This window comes from Gekko japonicus, unplaced genomic scaffold, assembly GCF_001447785.1.
Source record: "Gekko japonicus isolate JY-2015 unplaced genomic scaffold, Gekko_japonicus_V1.1 scaffold2, whole genome shotgun sequence".
Lineage (NCBI taxonomy): Eukaryota > Metazoa > Chordata > Lepidosauria > Squamata > Gekkonidae > Gekko > Gekko japonicus.
Genome location: NW_015175358.1, coordinates 1694723 through 1716953, shown reverse-complemented (window position 1 = coordinate 1716953; position 22231 = coordinate 1694723). Strand labels below are relative to the sequence as shown.

Genomic DNA, 22231 nt, shown 5'->3' with positions numbered 1-22231 from the left:
GGCTACAAGGGCCATGTCACGTACATCATGGAGAAGCTGGAAGCTGGGTCACCTGTGTGACTGCAGGCGTGGTCTCCAAACCTCTAGCCTATCCGCACACGCCGCTATGACAACCAACAATTGGGCACATCCCCTGTCCGCTCGTGATTGGCTGATGGCCACAGCTGATCATGAATGTAATTGGGGTATAATTGTGATTCCTATGGGAATGAGCTCTTTCTTGCTCTTGCTCTGCTCTTAGCTCTCCCTTCTTGTCATTGTCTGTTTATTGCACCTGGAAGTGCTGCCTCTTGAGAGACAAAGAGTTGCTTTGTGACTTGGAGCACATGGTGTGCAGAGATGGGATTCCTACTCAAAATCCCTTGGTGCTACCTGGATTATCACCATGGACAATCTTGAACTCTTGGATGCTATCCTGATCTTGGTAACTATGAATCTTTAATGTGTAGTTAAGGCAAATTTCCCTAGCCTTTGTTATGTTGGTAATCTTTTATAGTCTGTTGCTATGCTCTGTACTGAATAAAAATTATTCTTATTTCTAATGTGTCTCTGATGTTGTAACTTGCATTCCAAGCCTAAATCTTGTGGCCTAAACGCTCACCATATACACTACTATTGGAGAGTAAAAGTGTGCATCTCTGGAGTGAGTTGCTAATGTGTTCTGTCCCAGATGCCAACTAAGGGTTTGGAATCTCTCCCTTAGGAAAGGCAGGGACTATTGAAAAAGAGGTTCTGGTGGCATATTGTTCTGGAAACCAGAGAGGATATAGACCATCTCGTGGCTTGTTGTTTAATGTACTGAAAAAGTACAGGATTCCCTCCAATCCCTGGACTGGCCTGGGTGGGCTAATACCTGTACAGGGTGACACTTTAATTTTTGGGCCTTCAAAACCATAGAGTTTGCCCAAAAACTAGAGTGTCACCCCCAACTTCAGTGAAACGATGATGTCACTTCTGGGTGACATCATTGTGATGGGGAGGTTGCATGGTGACATCCCTGTTTGGGGGTGGGGGTTTCCCCCACTGGCCAGTGGTGGAGTGGAGCCCCCAAAAGTGGGGAAACCCCTGCTGGGACCTGGGTGTGGGCAACCCTATCCAGACCATGGTTATCTCTAGACCTGACCACTGAGAGCCGCCATGGGTCCCTGGACAAAGATTCCATCGACACACCCCCATAAGATCCTATCCAAACCAAATATCATAACAAATCACAAGGCTGGCTGTTACCACGCGCCTATAATTATAAAAGGATCTGCATGGCCATGTCTGTCCATTTGTGGCAGGCATATCTCATCAGAAAATAAAACTAGGAATCTCAGAATTGACCACCAGCTTCAGGATGATCACGGGAGTTCCACAGCTAAAACTGAAAGGAATCAGAATATCCTGGCCCAGGTTACCCCCCCCCCCGGTTTGGTTCCCCGGTTTGGTGTAGTGGTTAAGTGTGCAGACTCTAATCTGGGAGAACCGGGTTTGATTCCCCACTCCTCCACTTGCACCTGGCTAGATGATCTTGGGCAAGCTGTAGCTCTGATAAGAGCTGTTCTTGAAAGAGCAGTTCTCTCAGAGCTCTCTCAACCCCACCTACCTCACAGGGTGTCTGTTGTGGGGAGGGGAAGGGAAAAGGCAATTGTAAGCTGCTCTGAGACTCCAAGTGAAGGGCGGGTATAAATCCAATCTCCTCTTCTTCTTCTTCTCTTCTATTTGCAATGGAAGCTAAACTTGGTGTAGTAGTTAAACTGTCAGACTAGGATGTGGGAAACCCAGGTTTGAATCCCCACCCTGTCACGGAAGCTCTCTGGGTGACCTTGGGCCCGTCAGATACTTGCAGCCTAACCTACCTCACAGGGCTGTTGTGAAGGGTGAAATGGAGGAAGAGAGAATGATGGTGCAAGCCACTTTGGGTCCCCATTGGAGAAAAAGGGTGAATATAAAAGATAAATAAGTTCTAAATTCTGTTTTGCATTTGTTACCATTGAAGCAGATTAATATTTATTATCGTGCATGCAAAGGGCGGGGAGAGCATCCTTTTCCTACTTTGATAGATTATAGGGAAATCTCAACTTCCCCTTTTTGTTCACAATATTAACTAAGGTTTGCTGCTATACTACTATTAAATATGTTTTAAGTTGCTAACCAGGATAGATGAGAATCAGTTGAGACTGGAAAGTGATGGTGGGGACTTAGAGGGGGGGGGATAGAAGAAAGGTAGATAATGAAAGGAAATGAGCAAAACAAAGAAAGATAAAAGTGTAGAAAAGAGATAAATGTAGGAAAAAACAATAAAAAGTTTGTTTTTTTAAAAAATGCTACCACATATTACCAGAGCTGCCCCTTTGAAAGATCTGGCTGTGCAGGAGCTGGGTGGATCCTGGCATTGACTGTACCTTGTTCTGGCATGTCTTGCCTCGCTCCAATCCTGGCAGGGCTGATGAGGTTTAGCAGGATCTAAGATGCAAGTGTTTATTTTTAATGCAGTCTGTGGATATAGCATGATCCCTGGCTTCAGGGGCCCTCCAGCTGACCTGCCCCCCCCCCCCAATTTTGTCCTCTCAATACCCCCTGTCGGCAGTCCTGTGTCCACCCCGCCCCCCCCAGCAATTTGTAATGGAAGCTAATGTTCACTGTTTTGAGCAGGCCTAACTGATCAGGAAAAAAAAGTTAGGTGTTTGAAAATTGGTCTCTAACTTCAGAACGATCATGAAATTTGTAGTGCCAAAAATGGAAGGAACTGGAACATCCTGGCTCAAATTAGCTCCAGAGCATCCCTATGCTATTTGCAATGGAAGCCAAGGTTTACTTATAAGAAGCCAGGAAGGTGAAGGGAGCACATACAGGAAAGATGAAAGATATCCTCTCCTTTACAAAACAAAGCAGGGAATAAGAACTTTCCTGAGCTATCAGAACCAGAGTGGTATAGAGGTTAGAATCAGGCTAGGATAAAGAAAACCCAGGTTCAAATCATCAGCCTGCCATAGAAGGTTGCTGGTTGACCTTGGGCCAATCATATACTCTCAGCCAGACCTACCTTACAAGGTTGATGTCAGGATAAAAAGGAGAAAAGGATAATTTTGCCTACAGTTTGCAAAAAAGAAAAAAGTATGATTGCTTTTGCTGTTGCTACATCAGGTATTCCTTCAGCTCTTTTGGCAGGAGGCAGAATTGCTCATCCAGTATTCAAGCTACTGTTAAATACTGCAAGTGCTGCAAGCTGTGGTGATGGCAAATGGAGCGAGCAGGGGTGGGGCCATAATAAGCAAAAAATTAATAATAACCTTGGTCAGAGCAGGGTTTATTTGTTTGAAAAGTAGTGACTCCTGGTGAAATAACTTAAATGTTTTCTATACTGTGTATTTATTGTAGAAAAAAGTAATAAAGTGAACTTGGAAATGTGATCTACATGAAAACATGAGCAAGCCAGTATTTGAAAGAAAAATGTTTTTGACTTTAAAATAGCACAATCCCTCCATTGCCACTGCTGATGGGCTAATTATATGAGCCAAACAGAACAAGGGCACTCATTCCCCTATATCAGTTCAGCTTCCATTCAGAGGGGTGCAACCTTCTAAAAAAATACTGGGGCCAGTCACAGTAAATAAGCATCACAAGATTATGATGTATCTCTCTGGATTCTTTTTGTTAGATCGCGCTAACAAAGACCCGTAGAGTGATTTCAACTAGTGATTCAGCTTTATTCGAACAAGCACATAAACGCATTCAGGAATCAGAACAACTTAACATTGGAGCTGGGCTCCTTTTAAACATACCGGGCTAATATAGCCACGCCTACTATTTACATAACAACCAATCAGATTGCATAGATAAAGGCGAATCAGTGTCCTTCCCGCTCAGGGAACAGCTCTTCTGTGATTGGTCGCTGTTTTGAAGCGACCAATAGATTGTTCGTACTGTCGGAGCCTTGGCCGGCTCGAAGCTTAACATGGGAAGCGTATTGAGCGATTCATGTTATGTTGTCAGTACATAACAATTCCTCCCCCCTAAGTTAAGACACGCATTTACAGTCATATTTACATTCAAACATATATCCGATGCCGGTCAGGCAGACTCAAACAGATTGCTGCACTCATAGTCAGCCAAGTATGCAGGAGGTCTGTGTGTACGCTGTGACCTTCTAAGTACAATAGGTTCAGTTGGCGGGGCTTCCAACTGTGGCTCCACAGACCCTGAATCAGGCGCTTGTACGGCCGGGTCTGTTGTTTCAGACTCAGGGAATTGCCCCGTAATACCTGCCAACTCCTCGTTTTCCTCCATTGCGGGAGGTTGAATAACTAATTCTGAGGACCCAGCCGGAGAGTCAGCGCTGTCCTTGGCCCAACGCTTTCGTAATTGGTCCACGTGGCGCCGCCACCTTCTGCCATCATTCAACAGCACTGTATACATCCTAGAGCCTATACAACCACAGATTTTTCCGGGGACCCATAAGTGTCCGCTGGCGTAATTACGGGCAAAAACCTTGTCCCCTTCCCTAAACATGCGCACATTCGTTTGAGGAGATGTACGCCCCTCTTGCTGTTCATTTAAATCTGGGTGAAGGCGGTTTAAGCAGGTGGTTAGCCGCCTGCCCATCAGTAGCTCGGCCGGGCTACGACCTGTTGTGCTACATGGGGTGGTGTGCTGGCGCAATAGGAACGCCCCCAGCCTCACACTCCAATCCCCTTCTGTCAATCGTCCCAGGGCTTCTTTGGCCGTGCGGACCATCCGTTCGGCCTGACCATTCGAAGCTGGGTGGAACGGGGCTGCAGTCATTTGCCGGATACCATTGTTTGTGAGGAATTGTCTAAACTCCTCGGACACAAACTGAGGGCCATTGTCGCTGACCAGTGTGTCCGGCAACCCATGGGTTGCGAACAACCGGCGCAATGCCTGTACAACAGCGGTAGACGTGGTTGAGCGCATGTGCACCACCTCAAGCCATTTGGACCATGCATCCACAATTATAAGGAACATTTGCCCTTGTACTGGGCCAGCAAAATCTATGTGAAGCCTTGACCATGGCTTACCCGTGGATTCCCATTTCTGTGGTGGGGCTGTTGGGGGGTCTGGCCTGCTTTGCTGACACTGGTTGCAAACTTGTACCCACTCTTCAATGGCCGCGTCCATCTTAGGCCACCAGACATACCCTCTCGCCAGGGCCTTCATTTGTACTATACCAGGGTGCCCTTCGTGTAAGGATTGTAACACCTGCTGCCTGAGTGTGTCTGGAACCACCACCCTGTTTCCCCATAGTACACAGCCCTTTGATATGGACAATTCATTTTGGCGGGTTTTGTACGGTTGGAACTCGTGTTCCATGCTGCCCATTGGCCACCCCCTCCACACCCAGTTAAGTACACGGGACAGAACGGCGTCCCTAGCAGTGTGTGCGGCCACGTCCTTAGATGAGACTGGGGCTTGGGGAAGTTCGTCAATGGCCAAGACTTCACATACCGGGGCAGGGTCCGTTCCTTGGTTAGGTAAGGGACAGCGGCTGAGTGCGTCAGCATGCCCTATAGCCTTACCCGGCCGGTGTTCCAGATCAAAGTCGTAAGCCTGCAAAAACAGCGCCCACCTAAGCATCCTAGGGGACATGATGTTTGGCAACTGCTTATCGGGCGCAAAAATCCCCAGTAGCGGCTTGTGGTCTGTGACCAACACAAATTTCCTGCCAAAAACAAAATCGTGGAACTTTTTGACAGCCGCTACCAAAGCCAGACCTTCCTTGTCAATCTGGGCATAGTTCCGCTCCGCCTCAGATAGAGACCGTGAATAGAAAGCGATAGGCGCCTCGCTTCCATTTGGCATCAGATGGCTCAAAACGGCGCCTATTCCAAAAGGCGAGGCGTCAGCAGCCAAAATCAGGAGCTTTTGCTCATCATAATGAGTCAAAACGGCGTCGGATGTTAATAATGCCTTAACTCCATCAAAAGCCCTTTTTTCGGCTGGCCCCCATGTCCATTTCGCCTCTTTGTGCAAAAGTGCGTGCAAGGGTGCTGCCACTGATGCCTTGTGCGGCAAAAACGCGTGATAAAAATTTAGCAAACCAAGGAACGCTTGCAAATCTTTTTTGTTTTCAGGCTTGGGTGCATTTTTAATGGCCTCAATTTTCTCACTTGTGGGGTGAACCCCTTCCGCGTCTATGCGGAAACCCAGAAACTCCACACTTTCAACGCCCATGGTGCATTTGGAACGTTTAACCTTTAACCCAACATTTTGAAAACGTGTTAGGACCTCTGTGACTCGGTCCAGTAGCTCTTGTTCGGATTTCCCGGCTATCAAGACGTCGTCAAAATAGGGCACTGTGCCCGGAACCCCCCTAAGTAGACGTTCCATTAGACTTTGAAACAACCCAGGGGCCACGTTTACTCCGAATTGGAGTCTGTTAACTTTAAATGCCCCCCTATGAGTCACTATGGTCTGTGCCTCAGCCGCTTCCGGAGTGACAGGCAGTTGCTGATAGGCCTGGGCCAAGTCTAATTTAGCAAAAAGTTTACCACCCCCTAACGAAGCCAAGACGTGGCTGATCACTGGTACTGGATATGAATGCTGCTGAAGCGCCTTGTTAATAGTGCACTTGTAATCGGCACATATTCTAATAGACCCGTCCGGCTTCACTGGCGTCACTATGGGGGTCTCCCATCGGCTGTGCGGTACTGGCTCAAGAACCCCTTGTGCTATGAGCTTGTCCAGCTCCTTCTCTACCCGTGGCCGAATAGGTATTGGTACCTTTCTGTATTTAAGCCTTATGGGCGCCACATTTGGGTCTAGTTCAAATGAGATGGGGGGCCCGTTATACCTCCCCAACCCATCCCCAAACACTGCAGGGAACCTCTCGTAAAGCATACTCCATTTATTCTCAGACAGCTTATTTACCCCATAGATTCCGATACCCAGAGGGCTAAACCAATCCAGCCCCAGCAAGTTAACCCAGTCCCCTTCAGTAACTAAGAACGACAATTTTTTACATTTCCCCTCATACTCAACGTTCACAGTGTCTCTGCCGACCAACGGAATCCTCCTGCCCTGGAAATCAGACACTCGCATGTCCGCATGCTGCAGCCGCCGCTTGCTTCGGTCCGGAAACAGCTTCTGCCACGTCTCCGCTGAAACGATGGTAACCGATGATCCTGAGTCGATCTCGAAGGAGCAGGGGCGGCCGTCTAGGAGTACTGTGATAACGATTTTACCAGGACAGCTGGTGCGGTTGACAACTGGTGCGCTTGGCCGCGTGGCTGTCACTTGGCTGTATGCTTCTCTTGCCGGGGAACGTCGTCTCTCACTGGGTTTGGAAACTGGATTCTTCTTTGCCGCTCTGCAGACCCTTGCAATGTGCCCACGCCGTCCGCACGCTCTGCATTCAAGGTCTCGCGCCCAACAGGCGTCACGTTGATGCTTCCCACCACAACCGGAGCAGGTTTTGCTAGGAGCAGTCTTCATTTGGGTCCGCTTGCCCTTAACCGCGTTGACATCCTCAAGCGCATCAACGCCCTCTTCCTCATTGCACTGGGAGTGGACGTGCTGTTCTGTCGTCGCCTGGCGCTGCCGAACCTCTTTGGTGGACCTGTCGGCCGCCTCTGCCGCAACCGCCTCTTCGTATGCCACAGCCCAGGTTAGCGTTGGTTTGGCGAATAGCCGCTGCTGTAGGCGCTCGTCCCGAAGGCCGCATACCAATCGGTCTCGGAGGGCGATTTCCACATCCGCAACATTGCACGGCCTCGCTGCCTTTCGAAGGGCCGCCACAAAGTCTGCGATGGTCTCATTTGCCGCTTGGTTCCTTTTGTAGAAGGCATGCCTGCAGGCAATTTCTGAAGGCTGCGGTGAGAAGTGAGCCTTCAGTTTCTTTGTGATGTCCGCAAAGGAGACGGTCTTCACCTCGGTCGGGGCCACCAACGACCTCGCAATGTCGAAGGTGTCCTTTCCACACGAACTCAGGAGGCATGCTCGTTTCTTTGTCTCCTCGGTGATGTCGTGTGTCTCCAAATGGAACTCGAACCTGGCGAGGTAAGAGTCCCAATCTTCGGACGATGGTTCGAATGCCTCGAACTTCTGATTCCCAGCCATCGGGGGAGACTTGGGCACCGGGTCTGGTGGCGCCTCCGCTAGATCGGCTGCTGTGCTTTGCTCGCCTTCGTTCTGGGTCTGTGTGGGAATGTCTGCAGGACTGCCTACCTGCTCTAATATCCCATCCTCGTCGCCAATTGTTAGATCGCGCTAACAAAGACCCGTAGAGTGATTTCAACTAGTGATTCAGCTTTATTCGAACAAGCACATAAACGCATTCAGGAATCAGAACAACTTAACATTGGAGCTGGGCTCCTTTTAAACATACCGGGCTAATATAGCCACGCCTACTATTTACATAACAACCAATCAGATTGCATAGATAAAGGCGAATCAGTGTCCTTCCCGCTCAGGGAACAGCTCTTCTGTGATTGGTCGCTGTTTTGAAGCGACCAATAGATTGTTCGTACTGTCGGAGCCTTGGCCGGCTCGAAGCTTAACATGGGAAGTGTATTGAGCGATTCATGTTATGTTGTCAGTACATAACACTTTTGTGTGTGTGTGTGGGAGTATTACCTAGAAACAAATATTGTGTAATTACATATTCCAAGATGGGTAGCTGTGTTTGTCTGTAGCAGTAGAAAAGAGCAAGAGTCCAGTAGCACCTTACAGACTAACATTCATGTTATGTTGTCAGTACATAACACTGTTGTGTGTGTGTGTGGGAGTATTACCTAGAAACAAATATTGTGTAATTACATATTCCAAGATGGGTAGCTGTGTTTGTCTGTAGCAGTAGAAAAGAGCAAGAGTCCAGTAGCACCTTACAGACTAACAAGATTTGTGGCAGGGCAGGATCTAAAGAAGTGAGCAGTGACTCACGAAAGCTCATACCCTGGCCTGCCACATATTATGTTAGTTTTTAAAGTGCTGCTGGACTCTTGCTCTTTTCTACAATTACGTATTGTGTAATTGTCTAATATCTCTGACTTCCAGTACCTGGTCAAGTTTAATACACAGACTTTGCAACAGGAGACATAAAATATTTGAGCAGTTTGAAGTAACACAACAGTGTGGTGTTTTCTCCTCCCTTCAGAGACACCTACACGTCTTCCTTCCTTTTATGTTTCGGACCATACTGTGAAGGGGAGGAAGGAACAGATGTTATCAACAGGGAGCTTCAAGAAAGCAGCTCTCACCCTCTCACTTTCCCTAGCAACTGAAAGAAGCCATTACTTTTTTTTTTAACCACTTTTTTTACCCAAGCACCAAGAATACAGAGCATCACTTTCCCCAGACTGAGAGTTCCTATCTATACCTTGTGGCTAATAGCCACTGATGGACCTCTGCTCCATATGCTTATCTAATTCCCTCTTGAAGCTGTCCATGCTTGTAGCCGCCACCACCTCCTGTGGCAGTGAATTCCATGTGTTAATCACTCTTACAAGAACATGCATTCAATCCTCTGATTTTGTCTGTGCCCCAATGCACCCAATTGCCCCCCCCCCCCGCCAATGCCTATGTTTTAAGAAAAGCTTTTTTGGCAGCAATATTGGGTTGCTAGGCAACCCAAGATGTAAGCTGGGTTTTTGCATGACATTTACAGAGAGATGTCAATGGCTGTGCAACTTATTTCCCCCCAGAATCTTCTACAAACCTGGGGATTCTTTTTTTGGGGGGGGGGAGGGGTGTAGAAATATTTACCGTATCCCAGGTTGCCCTTACCTTTGCAGATTTTTTCATCTATACAGTGATGCCAAGTGGGACATTAAATATGATTCCGTCTCTATTACTTTCAAGGTTTGGTGAATTGATGCTCACTAATTGGAACTGTGGTGGCTCAAGTGGTTAAGACGCTGAACTGCAGGCTGTGGAAAGTCGATAGTTCAGCAGTTCGAGACCCGAGTGTGCCGCATGACGAAGTGAGCTCCCATCTCTAGTTCCAGCTCCTGCCAACCTAGCAGTTCGAAAGCAAGAAATTGCAAGTAGATAAATAGGTACCACTTCAGTAGGAAGGAAACAGCGTTCCGTGCACCTTGGTGTTTAGTCATGCTGGCCATATGACCACGGAAATGTCTTCGGACAGCGCTGGCTCTTCGGCTTTGAAACGGAGATGAGCACCGCAACCCTAGAGTCGGATTCGACTGGCTTTCGAGCAAGGGAACCTTTACCTTATTGGAGATAACCTTATATTGAGTCTAGGTGCAAAATACAATCAATAGACATAATGGAAGGGGGAATAGCTTCGTTGATGGAGGAAAAACCTGAATATTTGGAACACAGTTAATTTCTCTGCAATCTATAAGCTCTCTCTATAGGTAGGGCCACTGATCCATGATCTAAACTGATGCCAAGGTTCCACAGGCTTGTTGTCTGTCATTGTCCTAGATGCATATTTTCCTGTACCAGATGAGGTATCTTGCCTATACCATGATGGAGGTGACATCTGAAATCAAATTCAGGCACAATAGAAGCACAATTATTGACTTTAGCAGATTGAATGGCATCATGCAAAAGGTATACTGGGACTTTTCAGTTTTGAAAAAAAAAGGTTACATTCTGAGTCTGGATTAAAAAGTTTAACCTGGCTCCCTGCAAGCCATAGGGTGTAGCCAAGGTGGTATAGAACTATAATGCGACCCCTGTTTGGAATATTGTGTACAGTTCTGGTCACTGTATCTGAAAAAAATATTATTACAGAACTGGCCAAGGTTTAGAAGAGGACACCCAAGGCTGTTTCCTTCCACATGCAGTTTTTTGGCTTACAGGGTTGTAATGATCTGTGTAGGACTGGGAGCAAGGCCTAGTGCGGCCTGGTCCCAGGAGAGACCTGCATGGCAGTGGAAAGCGCACACAGCCTACAATCCCCATAAGGCTTAGCAACGGTTGTAGCCAATCAGTGTCCAGGGATTTCTGAGATGATTGTTATATACTTTGTGGGCTGTGGAAAATGGTGTTCTTTCCTCTCACAGAGCTGAACTGAAGGGGACTGTGTTCTTTTGCTCTTCTGTGGTCTTGTCTCACAGAGGGGACAGTCTGGTCTGAGGAGAAAGATCCCTCACTTGGCTCAGAGTGAGTGCAGGCAGGAGGCCTGGGAAGGGAGGGCTGTGGTAGGGTTGCCAAGTCGCAGCGGGGGATCGTGTGTCTTTGCAGAATCCGGCACGCGGGAACGGCGAGACACGTTGCACCAGCTGTTGCCAGGACATGACGCTACGAGAACAGCGGGGCGGCCATAACTTTTTAAAGAGCCCCTCCTAAGAGCTGGGGGAACCAGAATGACCTCTCGCGTCCGAGCGGCATCATACGCGAGAGGTGGAATTTGCCCCTTCGAGTCCAAGGCCACCACCCCGGGGCTCAGGGAGGCCGGAGAACGTTTCGCCCTGCCCCCGCGTGGGCGTTGCAGCTGTCGCAGAGAACAGCGGCTGCGGCCATAACTTTTTAAGGGGCCCCGAAGGAGAGCTGGGAGAGCCAGAATGACCTCTTGTGTGAGAGGTGGAATTTGCCCCTACGAGTCCAAGGCCACCACCCCGGGGCTCAGGGTGGTGGGGAACGTCCCCCCACACACACACCATGTCCCAACTGATGGCTGGTGGGAGCAGGGGGCGGGGCTTATGTGCCTGCCCCCTGGGTTCCTGACTGGCAGAGCAGTGCTCCGGTGCGCTGCTGGGGCAGGAACTGAGGCCTGGTCCTCACTATTTTGCATGCTAATTTAACAAACCACTCCTATATGTACAACTATGATATGTAATTCCATTTTATCATCTGACGAAGTGTGCATGCACACGAAAGCTCACACCTTTAATAAAACTTTGTTGGTCTGAAAGGTGCCACTGGACTGTAACTTTGTTCTATTGCTTCAGAACACCTCGGCGACCCACTTCGATTCTATCAGGGAACTGACAAACATAAAAGCACCACGAGCGGGAAGAAAGCCGACATGAAAGGCAAGAGAGAATCGCCTTCCTCCCCTCCCCGCCCCACTCAGAGGAACACGTGTTCCTGGCACGCAGCCAAGCGTGCGACGATTCCATGGTAACCGTGGGAAAGAGGAAGCGCATTTCGCTTGGAATCAGGGCACCAGAATCTCCACGCAGGAAGCAAGGACGAAACCCCGCCTCTTTCCTTGTTGCCCGGAGCCCCACCCCCCTTCTTTCCCCTCCTCCAATGTCAGGAGGGGAAGAGGGTGGAACCAGCCCCTCCAACGGTTCCTTGCTCCTCCTCCCCGCACGCGGAGAAGTGGCTCGCCGTGACGTCACTTTGTGTATGTGCGGCTCGCGCGACCTCCTCTTTCCCCCTCCCTCCGCTTGCGCAATAACGCGGCGTCGTCTTTGCCGTGAGGCGGCGGCAGGAGGAGAGTTGGCGGCGGCGGCGGCGGCGGCGGCGGCGGCGCTGGGAGACGGGGGATGGAGCAGCCGCCGCCGCAGGAGTCGCTGGGGCGTCGCCTCCCCCGACTCCCTCAGCCAGTAAGTGGCCTCGGCCTGCGCGACCCCTCCACTTTCCTTCCTTCCTCCCTCCCTCACTTCGGGGCCCAACGCCTCTCACAGAAGTGCCCGGGGGGAGGGGGTCCTCGCTACCTGGTTTCCTTCCACCCGCAATTGCGTATCTTCCGTTTACGTTTGTCTTCTTTTCCTCTTCGTAGCCGTCCAATTCGGTTTTCTTTCTTTGCCTGTTGCCCCCCCGCCACCTCCTCCTCCCGCTCCTTCAGTAGGTCCGCGTCTGAACACGCAGTTCATCCCTGTGTGTGTGTGTGGAGTCGTCCTCCTTTCCGAAAGGATTTTGTTTGAAATGTTCGGATGTATCGCCGGGGGGGGGGGGGATGTAGGGGGCGAGAATCTTTAAGTCCAGTTTGAAGTCTCTTTCTTGGACTGCTTCAGTCTAACAGGGCTACCCATTTGGAATGATCTTTCTTGGCATGGTGCTGAAGCTGGATTGTTTTCCTCCCCACCTTTCTGAAGACCGGGTAGTCTCTCTGTCTTTCGAAAGGACAGCGTGAAACCAGACTATGGAGCCTTTTATGGTGCTCTACTCTGGTATTCATCCAGATTCTGTTTTCCACGATGGCAGCATCACAACAAACATGGGAAGCAAAGCATTTATCTCTCAGGTGACTTCGTGGTTTTATGTCTTCAGCACTAGTGTTCTCCCTTGTCACTGTGATGTTAGTTTTGGCTGCATGGTGTGGGACAGAGGGTCTCCTGCAGAGCTCTAGGCTGGGTATCTTCTTGAGTCGCTGTGATGAGTGGGGTTGTGGGGAAGCAGTTTGATTCCCCCCCCCCTTTCTGGTTTGTTTTGAGGATAGATCCAGGTGGTCAGCTTTGTTGGTCTGAAGCAGTAGAACAAAAATTAGAGTCCAGTGGCACCTTTAAGACCAACAAAGTGTATACAAGGTATGCACACTTTTTCAAATACATTGGAATGGTAGGTGAGGTTCAAACTTATCGACAGGGGCTGAACAGCAAATTAACATCTAACATAATGAAGATGTGCAAAGAAACTAAATAACAAGCTAAGGTTATAAGGTCAACAGTTGTAAAGCGATAAATATGCCAAAATGTGTAAAGGTATCTTTTCTAATTATGGAAGTAAACTGATACTCTCCATTCTCTTTTCTCAGGTGTGGAGGTCAGTTAACAGCATTTTTTTCCTTTTTTTTAGGTGGTTGCAGCAAAACATACCAATATTCTGTGCATTACATTCAGTATTCGAATATACTATTCTGAAAAAGAAATACACTAAAATACAGAGGTTGTATAGTCCTCCTTGTTGAGAATACATATGTGAGGACTGAATGAGTTAGCATATGTAATGGAATAAGAAACCAATATTCCTGTTGAGTCTTAGGGAGGTTTTTGTTCCAAGTGTTGTAATAACTCGTAATTCAGCAATTTCCTTTGTTGGGTTTGTTTTGAATTTGAGATCTAAAGGAGTGAACAGAATTGTGGGTGGGAAGAGCACAGAGTTAGTCATCAAAGGGTAAGGTTGTCTGAGCAGACGAAAATGATGCTTGTGCCCTGTAGTATATTATGGAACAAATGGATGTCCTGGAAACAGCTTGGAAAGGATACCTCAAACAGCAGACACAGCATTTCCAGATAACTGAGTCCCACAGTTATATCTTATCTTTGCATTTTGATGATGTGGAAGACTATGGAATCCATTTAATGTCTCTTGATATGGTTTGCTGTGGGTGTATGTATATATTCACACACAAGGGGTTTTTTTTAGTCCTGGCCCCTAAGGACCTCTGGTCTTTTATTCTTTAACTTTCCGTTTTCTTTTTTGTGTGTGTGAAACTTTCAACACATTTTTATTACAGCAAATGAAAGTTTTACATGTTAATATGGCATGTAAGATTTAAACAGGACTTCTAGTTAAAAATCAAGCTGGAAAAGATGTTTGCATAGAAAATTACTTTTAGAACTAGCAGTTGTAACGTTGATTGGTTTAAAGAACCCATATGTAGTCGGTGGTGACAGAAGACAATAAACAACCTGAGGAAACATGCCTGCAGACAGAAAAGCTCATACCTTGAATAAAACTTTGGTCTTAAAGGTGCCACTGGACTCAAACTTTGTTCTGCTGCTTTAGACCAACATGGCTACACCTGTATCTATAGTAACAATGTTGTTGTTGTTCAGTCGCACAGTCGAGTCCGACTCTTTGCGACTCCATGGACCACATCACACCAGGCCCTGCTGTCTTCCGTCGTGCTCCGGAGTTTGCTTAATTTCCGGTTTGTTGCCTTGATAACACTGACTAACCATCTCATCCTTTGCCGTCGCCTTCTTCTTTGACCTTCAATCTTTCCCAGCATCAGGGTCTTCTCCAGTGAGTGCTCCCTTCTCATTTGGTGGCCAAAGTATTTGAGCTTCATCTTCAGTATCTGGCCTTCCAGGGAACACTCAGGGTTGATTTCTTTTAGGATTGACTGATTTGATCTCCTTGCAGTCCAAGGGACTCTCAAAAGTCTTCTCCAGCAACAATAGTAGCTCTTTAACAGAAGGATTTCAAACTGCAAATTTTGAGAATGGCTAAACATACGAAATAAAATGTACATTGATGTACAGAGGCCTCTTGCAGTCTAGCCTGCTTGCTAAAGAATATGAATGGCTAGTGTGTTCTTCACTTCAGTATTCTGGGGCTTAAGTTGCCCCCACAGCTCCACTTTGCAAGGATTTGATGTAAAGGTTTAACGTAATTCCATCAGCACTGATAACCTAACATTAAAAATAGTAAAACTATTGACACTGATCAGAATCACTGTATACAGTGAAGATGGTGCAAAAAACATAAAGCCCAACAATAAAAATTCCTTCAAGTACATTAACGGGAAAGAGAGAGTGAGTATAAATGGGCAGTTTTCACAGTGGAACGTGGTAAGCAGTAGGGTACCGCATGGCTTCGTACTAGGTCTGTTGCTTTTTAACTTGAAGAAGATATTGGATTTATACCCTGCCCTTCACTCGGAATCTCAGAGCGGTTTACAAACTCCCTTCCCTTCCCCACAACAGACACCCTGTGATGTAGGTGGGGCTGAGAGAGCTCTTTCTAGAACTGTCCTTGAGAGAACAGCTCTGACAGAGCTATGGCTTGCCCAAGGTCATCCAGCCAGGTGGAAGTGGAGGAGTGGGGAATCAAACCCGGTTCTTCCAGATTAGAGTCCTCACATTTAACCACTACAGTGGGAGTAAGGAGTGAAGTGGCTAAGTCTGCAGATGACGTTAAGTTGCTCAGGCCGGTGAGAACCAGGGAGGAATGTGAGGCACTCCTGAGGGATCTGTCGAGGTTGTCCGAGCAGGCATCAATGTGGCAAATGAAGTTCAGTGTGGGCAAGTGCTAAGTAATGCACGTTGGAGCCAAAAATCCTAATGAAAGATGTACGTTGATGGGGTGCAGACTGTTGGTAATGGACCAGGAGAGAGATCTTGAAGTTGTGGTGGTAACTCACAGATGTTGACTCAGTGTACAACTAGAATAAAAAAGGCAAATGCTGTGCTTAGGATTATGAGGAAGGGGACTGAAAACATATTAGCCAGTAATGCTGCTGTATAAATCTGTGGTGTGGTCTCATTTGGAATACTGTGTACAGTTCTGGTCACTGTACCTCAAAAAAGATATAGCATTGGGAAAGGTGTAATAAGTGGCGACTAAAATGATTAAGGGGGTGGAATTCCTTATGATGAAATGTTAAAGAGGTTAGGGCTTTGTACTTTGCAGAAATGGTGATTGAGGGGAGACATTAGAGGTTTACAAAATTATGTATGGGAGAGAGAAGGCAGAGAAAGAGGTTCTTTTCTCCCTTTCTCAGAACTTGTGGGCACTCAATGAAATTAATGAGCAGTGGGTTTAGAACAGATAAAAGGAAGTACTTCTTCACCTAAAGAGTAATTAACATGTGGAATTCACTGCTGCAGGAAGTGGTGGCAGCTACAAGCATAGAGAGCTTCAAGAGGGGGCTGGATAAATATGGAGCAGAGGTCCATCAGTGGGTATTAGCCTCAAGGTATAGGCAGAACACTGTGTCTGGGACAGTGATGCTCTGTATTCTTGGTGGTTGGGGGACAAGGGTTGGGAGGGCTTCGGGAGTTCTGGCCCCACTGGTGGACCTCCTGATGGCTGCTGGGTTTTGGCCACTGTGTGACACAGAGTGTTGGACTGGATGGGCCAGTGGCCTGATCCAACATGGCTTCTCATGTTCTTAACCCTTAAATATTATGGATTCACTTTAGAGTGTGTTTGATTTTAATGCTCAGTATGGATTTTATAAATCACCCTAAAGTTTCTGTTTCTGCCTTACATGACGTCAGACTGTGTGTTTAATCACTCTGACTGGTAGTGTCTGCCCAGGCTCTCTTGCTGAGGCCTTTCTCATCTAATACTATCTGATCTTCTTTTAACTAGAGATGCCAGGGATTGAACCTGGGACCTTCTGCACACAGCAGATGCTCTTCCACTGAGCCTTAGCCATACCCCAAACCCCATGGCTTTTATTAGGAACTATCTTATTTCATAATTTATTTAATGATGTTTCAGAATGCTGGCAACATCCTGTCACTGCTTATAGAGGTAAGCCTGGAATAATCTGTAGTAAAAATGACAGTGCTTGAGAGGTACAGGTGTTTGGTATAATTAATGCCTACCTGTTTTCCAAAAGTAAGCGGCTAGCAAGGGTAGCCTAATAAATAAATTCATTCAAAGGTGAACTGACTTGTAAATGAGTTGATAAGATCTTCAGAGAGATGATGCTGTAGTTGACAATACACAAAATGAGCTGGAAGTTCATATTTCAAATATTACCTTGGCTTCGGTGATGTTCACATAGCTTGCACATCTGTACATAATACTCCTTTACCACAGAAGGGTGTTAGAGTTTCTAGTAGTAAATCTGGAGTGTTTTGAGCTTATAGGAGAAAGTTATATGGAAATGTTAAGTATGTGATTGTTGTGTATCATGTAAAATGGTAGGGAAATTCCAGAAGATTTGTGTAATGAAGTTCTGTATCAGTAGAAAAAAGTAAGAGTCCAGTAGCACCTTAAAGACTAACAAAATTTATGGTAAGCTATGATCTTTCGTGAGTCACTGTTTACTTCTTCAGATACCTTTCACAAGGTTTTTTAATTTATACTTTTTATTATAAATGTATCAAAACAGTAACAACAACAGGAAAAGTGATAGTAGTATATAATAACCTGTGATAAAGCCTGCTATATATCAAACATAAATAAAGTCAATCCACCTTTACCAGCTAATATAGTTAACAAAACTTGTGATATTATGTGAGGAGTTATCTGGCAAAACTATAAAAACCAATCTCTATTGACTATCTAACAATGCTGGTGTAAGTAAGCTAACATAATCAAGGGGTGTATAAAAGTAAGTCGGATGAACTTGTATGATGAAGTATTACTCCATGTCTTGCTATGTAGTTTATGACCAGAAACCATCTTTCTATAAATTTGGATTGATAATTTTTTTGTCCCTGACTGTGTAATTTTTTTGTCCCTGACTGTGTAAAATGATCTGATTCCCCCCCCCCATAACAGTCCTAAATTTTGGCAAACCATAATGATGTTGATGGAATGGTTTTGTATTTCCATTTAGAAGCTATGGCCACTTTAGCTGCTATTAGCAGTGTTATTATCAAGTCATTTCTTATCTGGAGTATAGTAGGATCGTCCCAGAGGTTGAATAATAAAAGTTCAGGTTTTAGGGGGAGCGAATATCCTGTCACCAATTGTATCAACGCTATAATCTTTTGCCAAAATTTGGTGATACGGCTACAGCTCTACCAACAATGGATCTAGGTACCTATTTCCCCACATTGTTTCCAACAAGTAAGTCGTTTTGAAGAACCAATATAGTGCAATTTTTGGGGTGTTGGGTACCAGCGTGAGATTACTTTAAATGATGTTAGCTTGGCACTGATTGCCTTAGACACCAAGTTGGATAAATTCCAAATTGTAGCCCAGTGTGAATCAGTAAAAACAGTGGTACAGTCCATCTGTTATTTTTTCCTGATATTGTGGTATCGCACGGTTGGCAATACACAGTATATTTTTGAGATGAGTCCTTTGTGTGGCATCTGTTGCTCCCATAAGTAAATTTTCAAAATCTGTAAATGGCCTAAATGCTGGTTTCGTGATTGCAGAGTGCTCAATCATGTCCTTTAATTGGAGATATTGAAACCATAATAATTCTCAGTCTAATTTTAATTCAAGTGTAGATTTCTGTAAAATATGCCCATTATGGGATATGTCTATCAGTTGGGTTAGCCTAGCTGCTCTTCATGGTTTAGAACAGTTGAAATCAGTGCCTGGTATAAACCAGGCTTGATTAAAAAAAGAAGATAATGGAGAGATAGTAGGCACTAATTTTTTCCTTCTTGCATCCCATATCAATAGAGAGTGAAGGAGAGATGGATTGTGGGCTACCTTTCACAAGGTTGATAGATTTCCATTCTGTATGGCTAAACATGGTGCATTCTGTGGAGATAGATTAAGATAGGTAGCCATGTTTGTAGCAGTAGAAAAGATATCTGAAGAAGTGAGCAGTAACTGAGGAAAGCTCATACCCTACCACAAATTTTGTTAGTTGTTAAGGTACTACTGGACTCTTACTCTTTTCTACTGCTACGGTAGAAAGCTCATACCTTACCATATATTTTGTTCGTCTTTAAGGTGCTACTGGACTCTTGCTCTTTTCTACTGCTGCAGACAGACTAACACGACTATCCATCTTGATCTACTGCTACAGACAGACTAACATAGCTACCCATCTTGAAGTTTTATATGTAATTGTTTTCCTGACTTGTCAACATTTTTCTTTAAGAACATAAGAAGAGCCATGCTGGATTAGAACAGAGGCCCATCTGGTCCAGCATTCTGTTCACACAGTGGCTAACTAGCTACCTCTGGGAAGCGCACAACAGCATCACCCTGCTTGTTCTCCCCAGCAACTTATTTAAGAAGACATGCTACCTCTAGGAGACAGACTACCAGATGGGCAACACCGAAATCAGATTGACTATATAATTTGCAGTCAAAGATGGAGAAGCTCTATCCAGTCAGTAAAAACAAGACCTGGAGCTGACTGTGGCTCAGATCATGAGCTACTCATTGCAAAATTCAGACTTAAACTGAAGAAAATTGGGAAAACCACTAGGCCATTCAGGTTTGACCTAGATCGCATCCCTGATGAATATACAGTAGAGGTGAAGAATAGATTCAAGGGTCTAGATTTGATAGATAGAGTGCCTGAAGAACTATGGATGGAGGTTCGTGACATTGTACAGGAGGCAGCAATCACCATCCCAAAGAAAAAGAAATGCAAGAAAGCAAAGTGGCTGTCTGATGAGGCTTTACAAATAGCAGAGGAAAGAAGGAAAGCGAAAGGCAAAGGCGAAAAGGAAATATTTACCCAACTGAATGCAGATTTCCAGAGAACAGCAAGGAGAGATAAGGAGGCCTTCCTGAATGAACAGTGCAAAGTAATAGAGGAAAACAATAGAATGGGAAGGACTAGAGATATCTTCAAGAAAATTGGAGAAATCAAGGGAGCATTCCATGCAAAGCTGGCCATGATAAAGGACAAAAACGGTAGGGACCTAACAGAAGCAGAAGAGATTAGGAAAAGATGGCAAGAATACACAGAAGAACTATACAAGAAAGACCTCGATGTCCTTGACAACCACGACGGTATAATCACTGACCTCGAGCCAGACATCCTGGAATGTGAAGTTAAATGGGCCTTAGAAAGCATTGCTAACAACAAAGCTAGTGGAGGTGATGGTATTCCAGCTGAGCTATTCAAAGTCTTAGAAGATGATGCTGTTAAAGTGCTGCACTCCATTTGCCAGCAAATTTGGAAAACGCAACAGTGGCCACAGGATTGGAAAAGATCAGTATACATTCCAATCCCAAAGAAGGGCAACGCCAAGGAATGTTCAAACTATCGCACAATTGCACTCATATCACACGCTAGCAAGGTCATGCTCAAGATCCTACAAGCTAGGCTTCAACAGTACGTGGATAGAGAACTGCCAGAAGTACAAGCTGGGTTTCGAAGAGGTAGAGGAACTAGAGATCAAATTGCCAACATTCGCTGGATTATGGAGAAAGCAAGAGAGTACCAGAAAAATATCTACTTCTGCTTCATTGACTATGCTAAAGCCTTTGACTGTGTGGATCACAACAAACTATGGCAGGTCCTTAAAGAGATGGGAGTACCAGACCACCTCACATGTCTCTTGAGAAACCTGTATAAGGGCCAAGAAGCGACAGTTAGAACCGGATATGGAACAACTGATTGGTTTAGCATAGGAAAAGGAGTACGACAAGGATGTATATTGTCACCTTGCTTATTTAATATATATGCAGAGTACATCATGCGAAATGCTGGCCTGGATGAATCACAAGCGGGAATTAAGATTGCTGGGGAAAAGATCAACAACCTCAGATATGCAGACGATACCACTCTAATGGCAGAAAGTGAAGAGGACCTTAAGAGCCTCTTGCTCAGAGTAAAAGAGGAGAGCGCAAAAGTGGGCTTGAAGCTCAACATCAAAAACCTAAGATCATGGCAACCGGCTCCATCACTCTTTGGCAAATAGAAGGGGAAGTCGTGGAAGTAGTGACAGACTTCACGTTCCTGGGATCCCAGATCACCGCAGACTGTGACAGCAGCCATGAAATTAAAAGACGCCTGCTCCTTGGGAGGAAAGCAATGGCGAACCTAAACAGCATGATAAAAAGTAGAGACATCACTCTGCCAACAAAAGTCCGCATGGTCAAAGCAATGGTATTCCCAGTAATGTATGGCTGCGAGAGTTGGACTATAAGAAAGGCCGAGCGCTGAAGAATAGATTCTTTTGAACTATGGTGCTGGAGAAGACTCTTGAGAGTCCCTTGGACTGCAAGAAGATCAAATCAGTCAATCCTAAAAGAAATCAACCCTGACTGTTCCCTGGAAAGGCCAGATAATGAAACTGAAGCTCAAATACTTTGGCCACCAAATGAGAAGGGAGCACTCACTGGAGAAGACCCTGATGCTGGGAAAGACTGAAGGTCAAAGAAGACGGGGACGGCAAAGGATGAGATGGTTAGACAGTGTCATAGATGCAACGAACATGAAGTTGAGCAAACTTCAGAGGACAGCGGAAGACTGGAAGGCCTAACGTGATCTGGTCCATGGGGTCGCGAAGAGTCGGACTGGACTGTGCGACTGAACAACAACTACCTCTGGTACTGGAGGGAGTAGATATCCATCATAATTAGTAGCCATTGATAGCAGAATCGTCTGTGAATGTGTCCACTCTCCTTTAAAAGCCTTCCAAATTGGCAGCCCTGACTACATCCTGTGACAGCGAGTTCCACAAATTAACTATGTGCTTTCTGAAGAAATACTTCCTTTGTCTGTCCTGAATCTCCTACCCTTCAGCTTCAGTGAATGACTCTGGGTTCTAGTATTAAGGTTGAGGGAGAAAAACGTCTACCTGTCCATTCTCTCCATGCCATACATAATTTTATAAAACTCTATCATGCATCCCCTTACTTGCCTTTTTTCCAGGCTAAACAGCCCTAAGTGTTTTGACTGATCCTCATAGGGCAGCTGCTTTAGCCCCCTGATGATTTTGGTTGCTCTTTAATGTACCTTTTCAATGTCTGAAATATTTTTCCCCAGGTGTGGCGGCCAGAACAGTGCACAATATTCCAAATATGGTCTCACCATAGATTT

General features: G+C 45.9%; 2 protein-coding genes across 2 annotated transcripts in view; one reads left to right on the top strand and one right to left on the bottom strand.

The window, feature by feature from the left end:
* Positions 1-4056: 4056 nt before the first annotated feature.
* Positions 4057-8058, bottom strand: LOC107122208 (uncharacterized protein K02A2.6-like). Its single transcript, XM_015425234.1, has 3 exons — positions 6052-8058; positions 5495-5961; positions 4057-5335 (listed from the first exon to the last, which is right to left on the bottom strand). Exons 1-3 carry the CDS (start codon positions 8056-8058, stop codon positions 4057-4059), a joined length of 3753 nt encoding a protein of 1250 aa, XP_015280720.1.
* A 4294-nt stretch (positions 8059-12352) lies between these two features.
* TMCC1 (transmembrane and coiled-coil domain family 1) overlaps positions 12353-22231 on the top strand; it is a 196734-nt gene continuing 186855 nt past the window's right edge. Inside the window, exon 1 of the mRNA XM_015425285.1 lies at positions 12353-12461. The gene's annotated coding sequence lies outside the window, so the exon portion shown is untranslated. The remainder of the gene's footprint in view (positions 12462-22231) is intronic.

What these genes read in the sequence shown, in the direction of transcription:
- LOC107122208 (XM_015425234.1), bottom strand. Translation starts at nt 8,058, where the DNA reads ATGGCTGGGAATCAGAAGTTCGAGGCATTCGAACCATCGTCCGAAGAT. An exon ending in AAAACAAAAAAGATTTGCAA is followed by an intron (nt 5,962 to 6,051) that starts GCGTTCCTTGGT and finishes TTGCACAAAGAG; the next exon opens with GCGAAATGGACATGGGGGCC. An exon ending in GCTATAGGGCATGCTGACGC is followed by an intron (nt 5,336 to 5,494) that starts ACTCAGCCGCTG and finishes TAACTGGGTGTG; the next exon opens with GAGGGGGTGGCCAATGGGCA.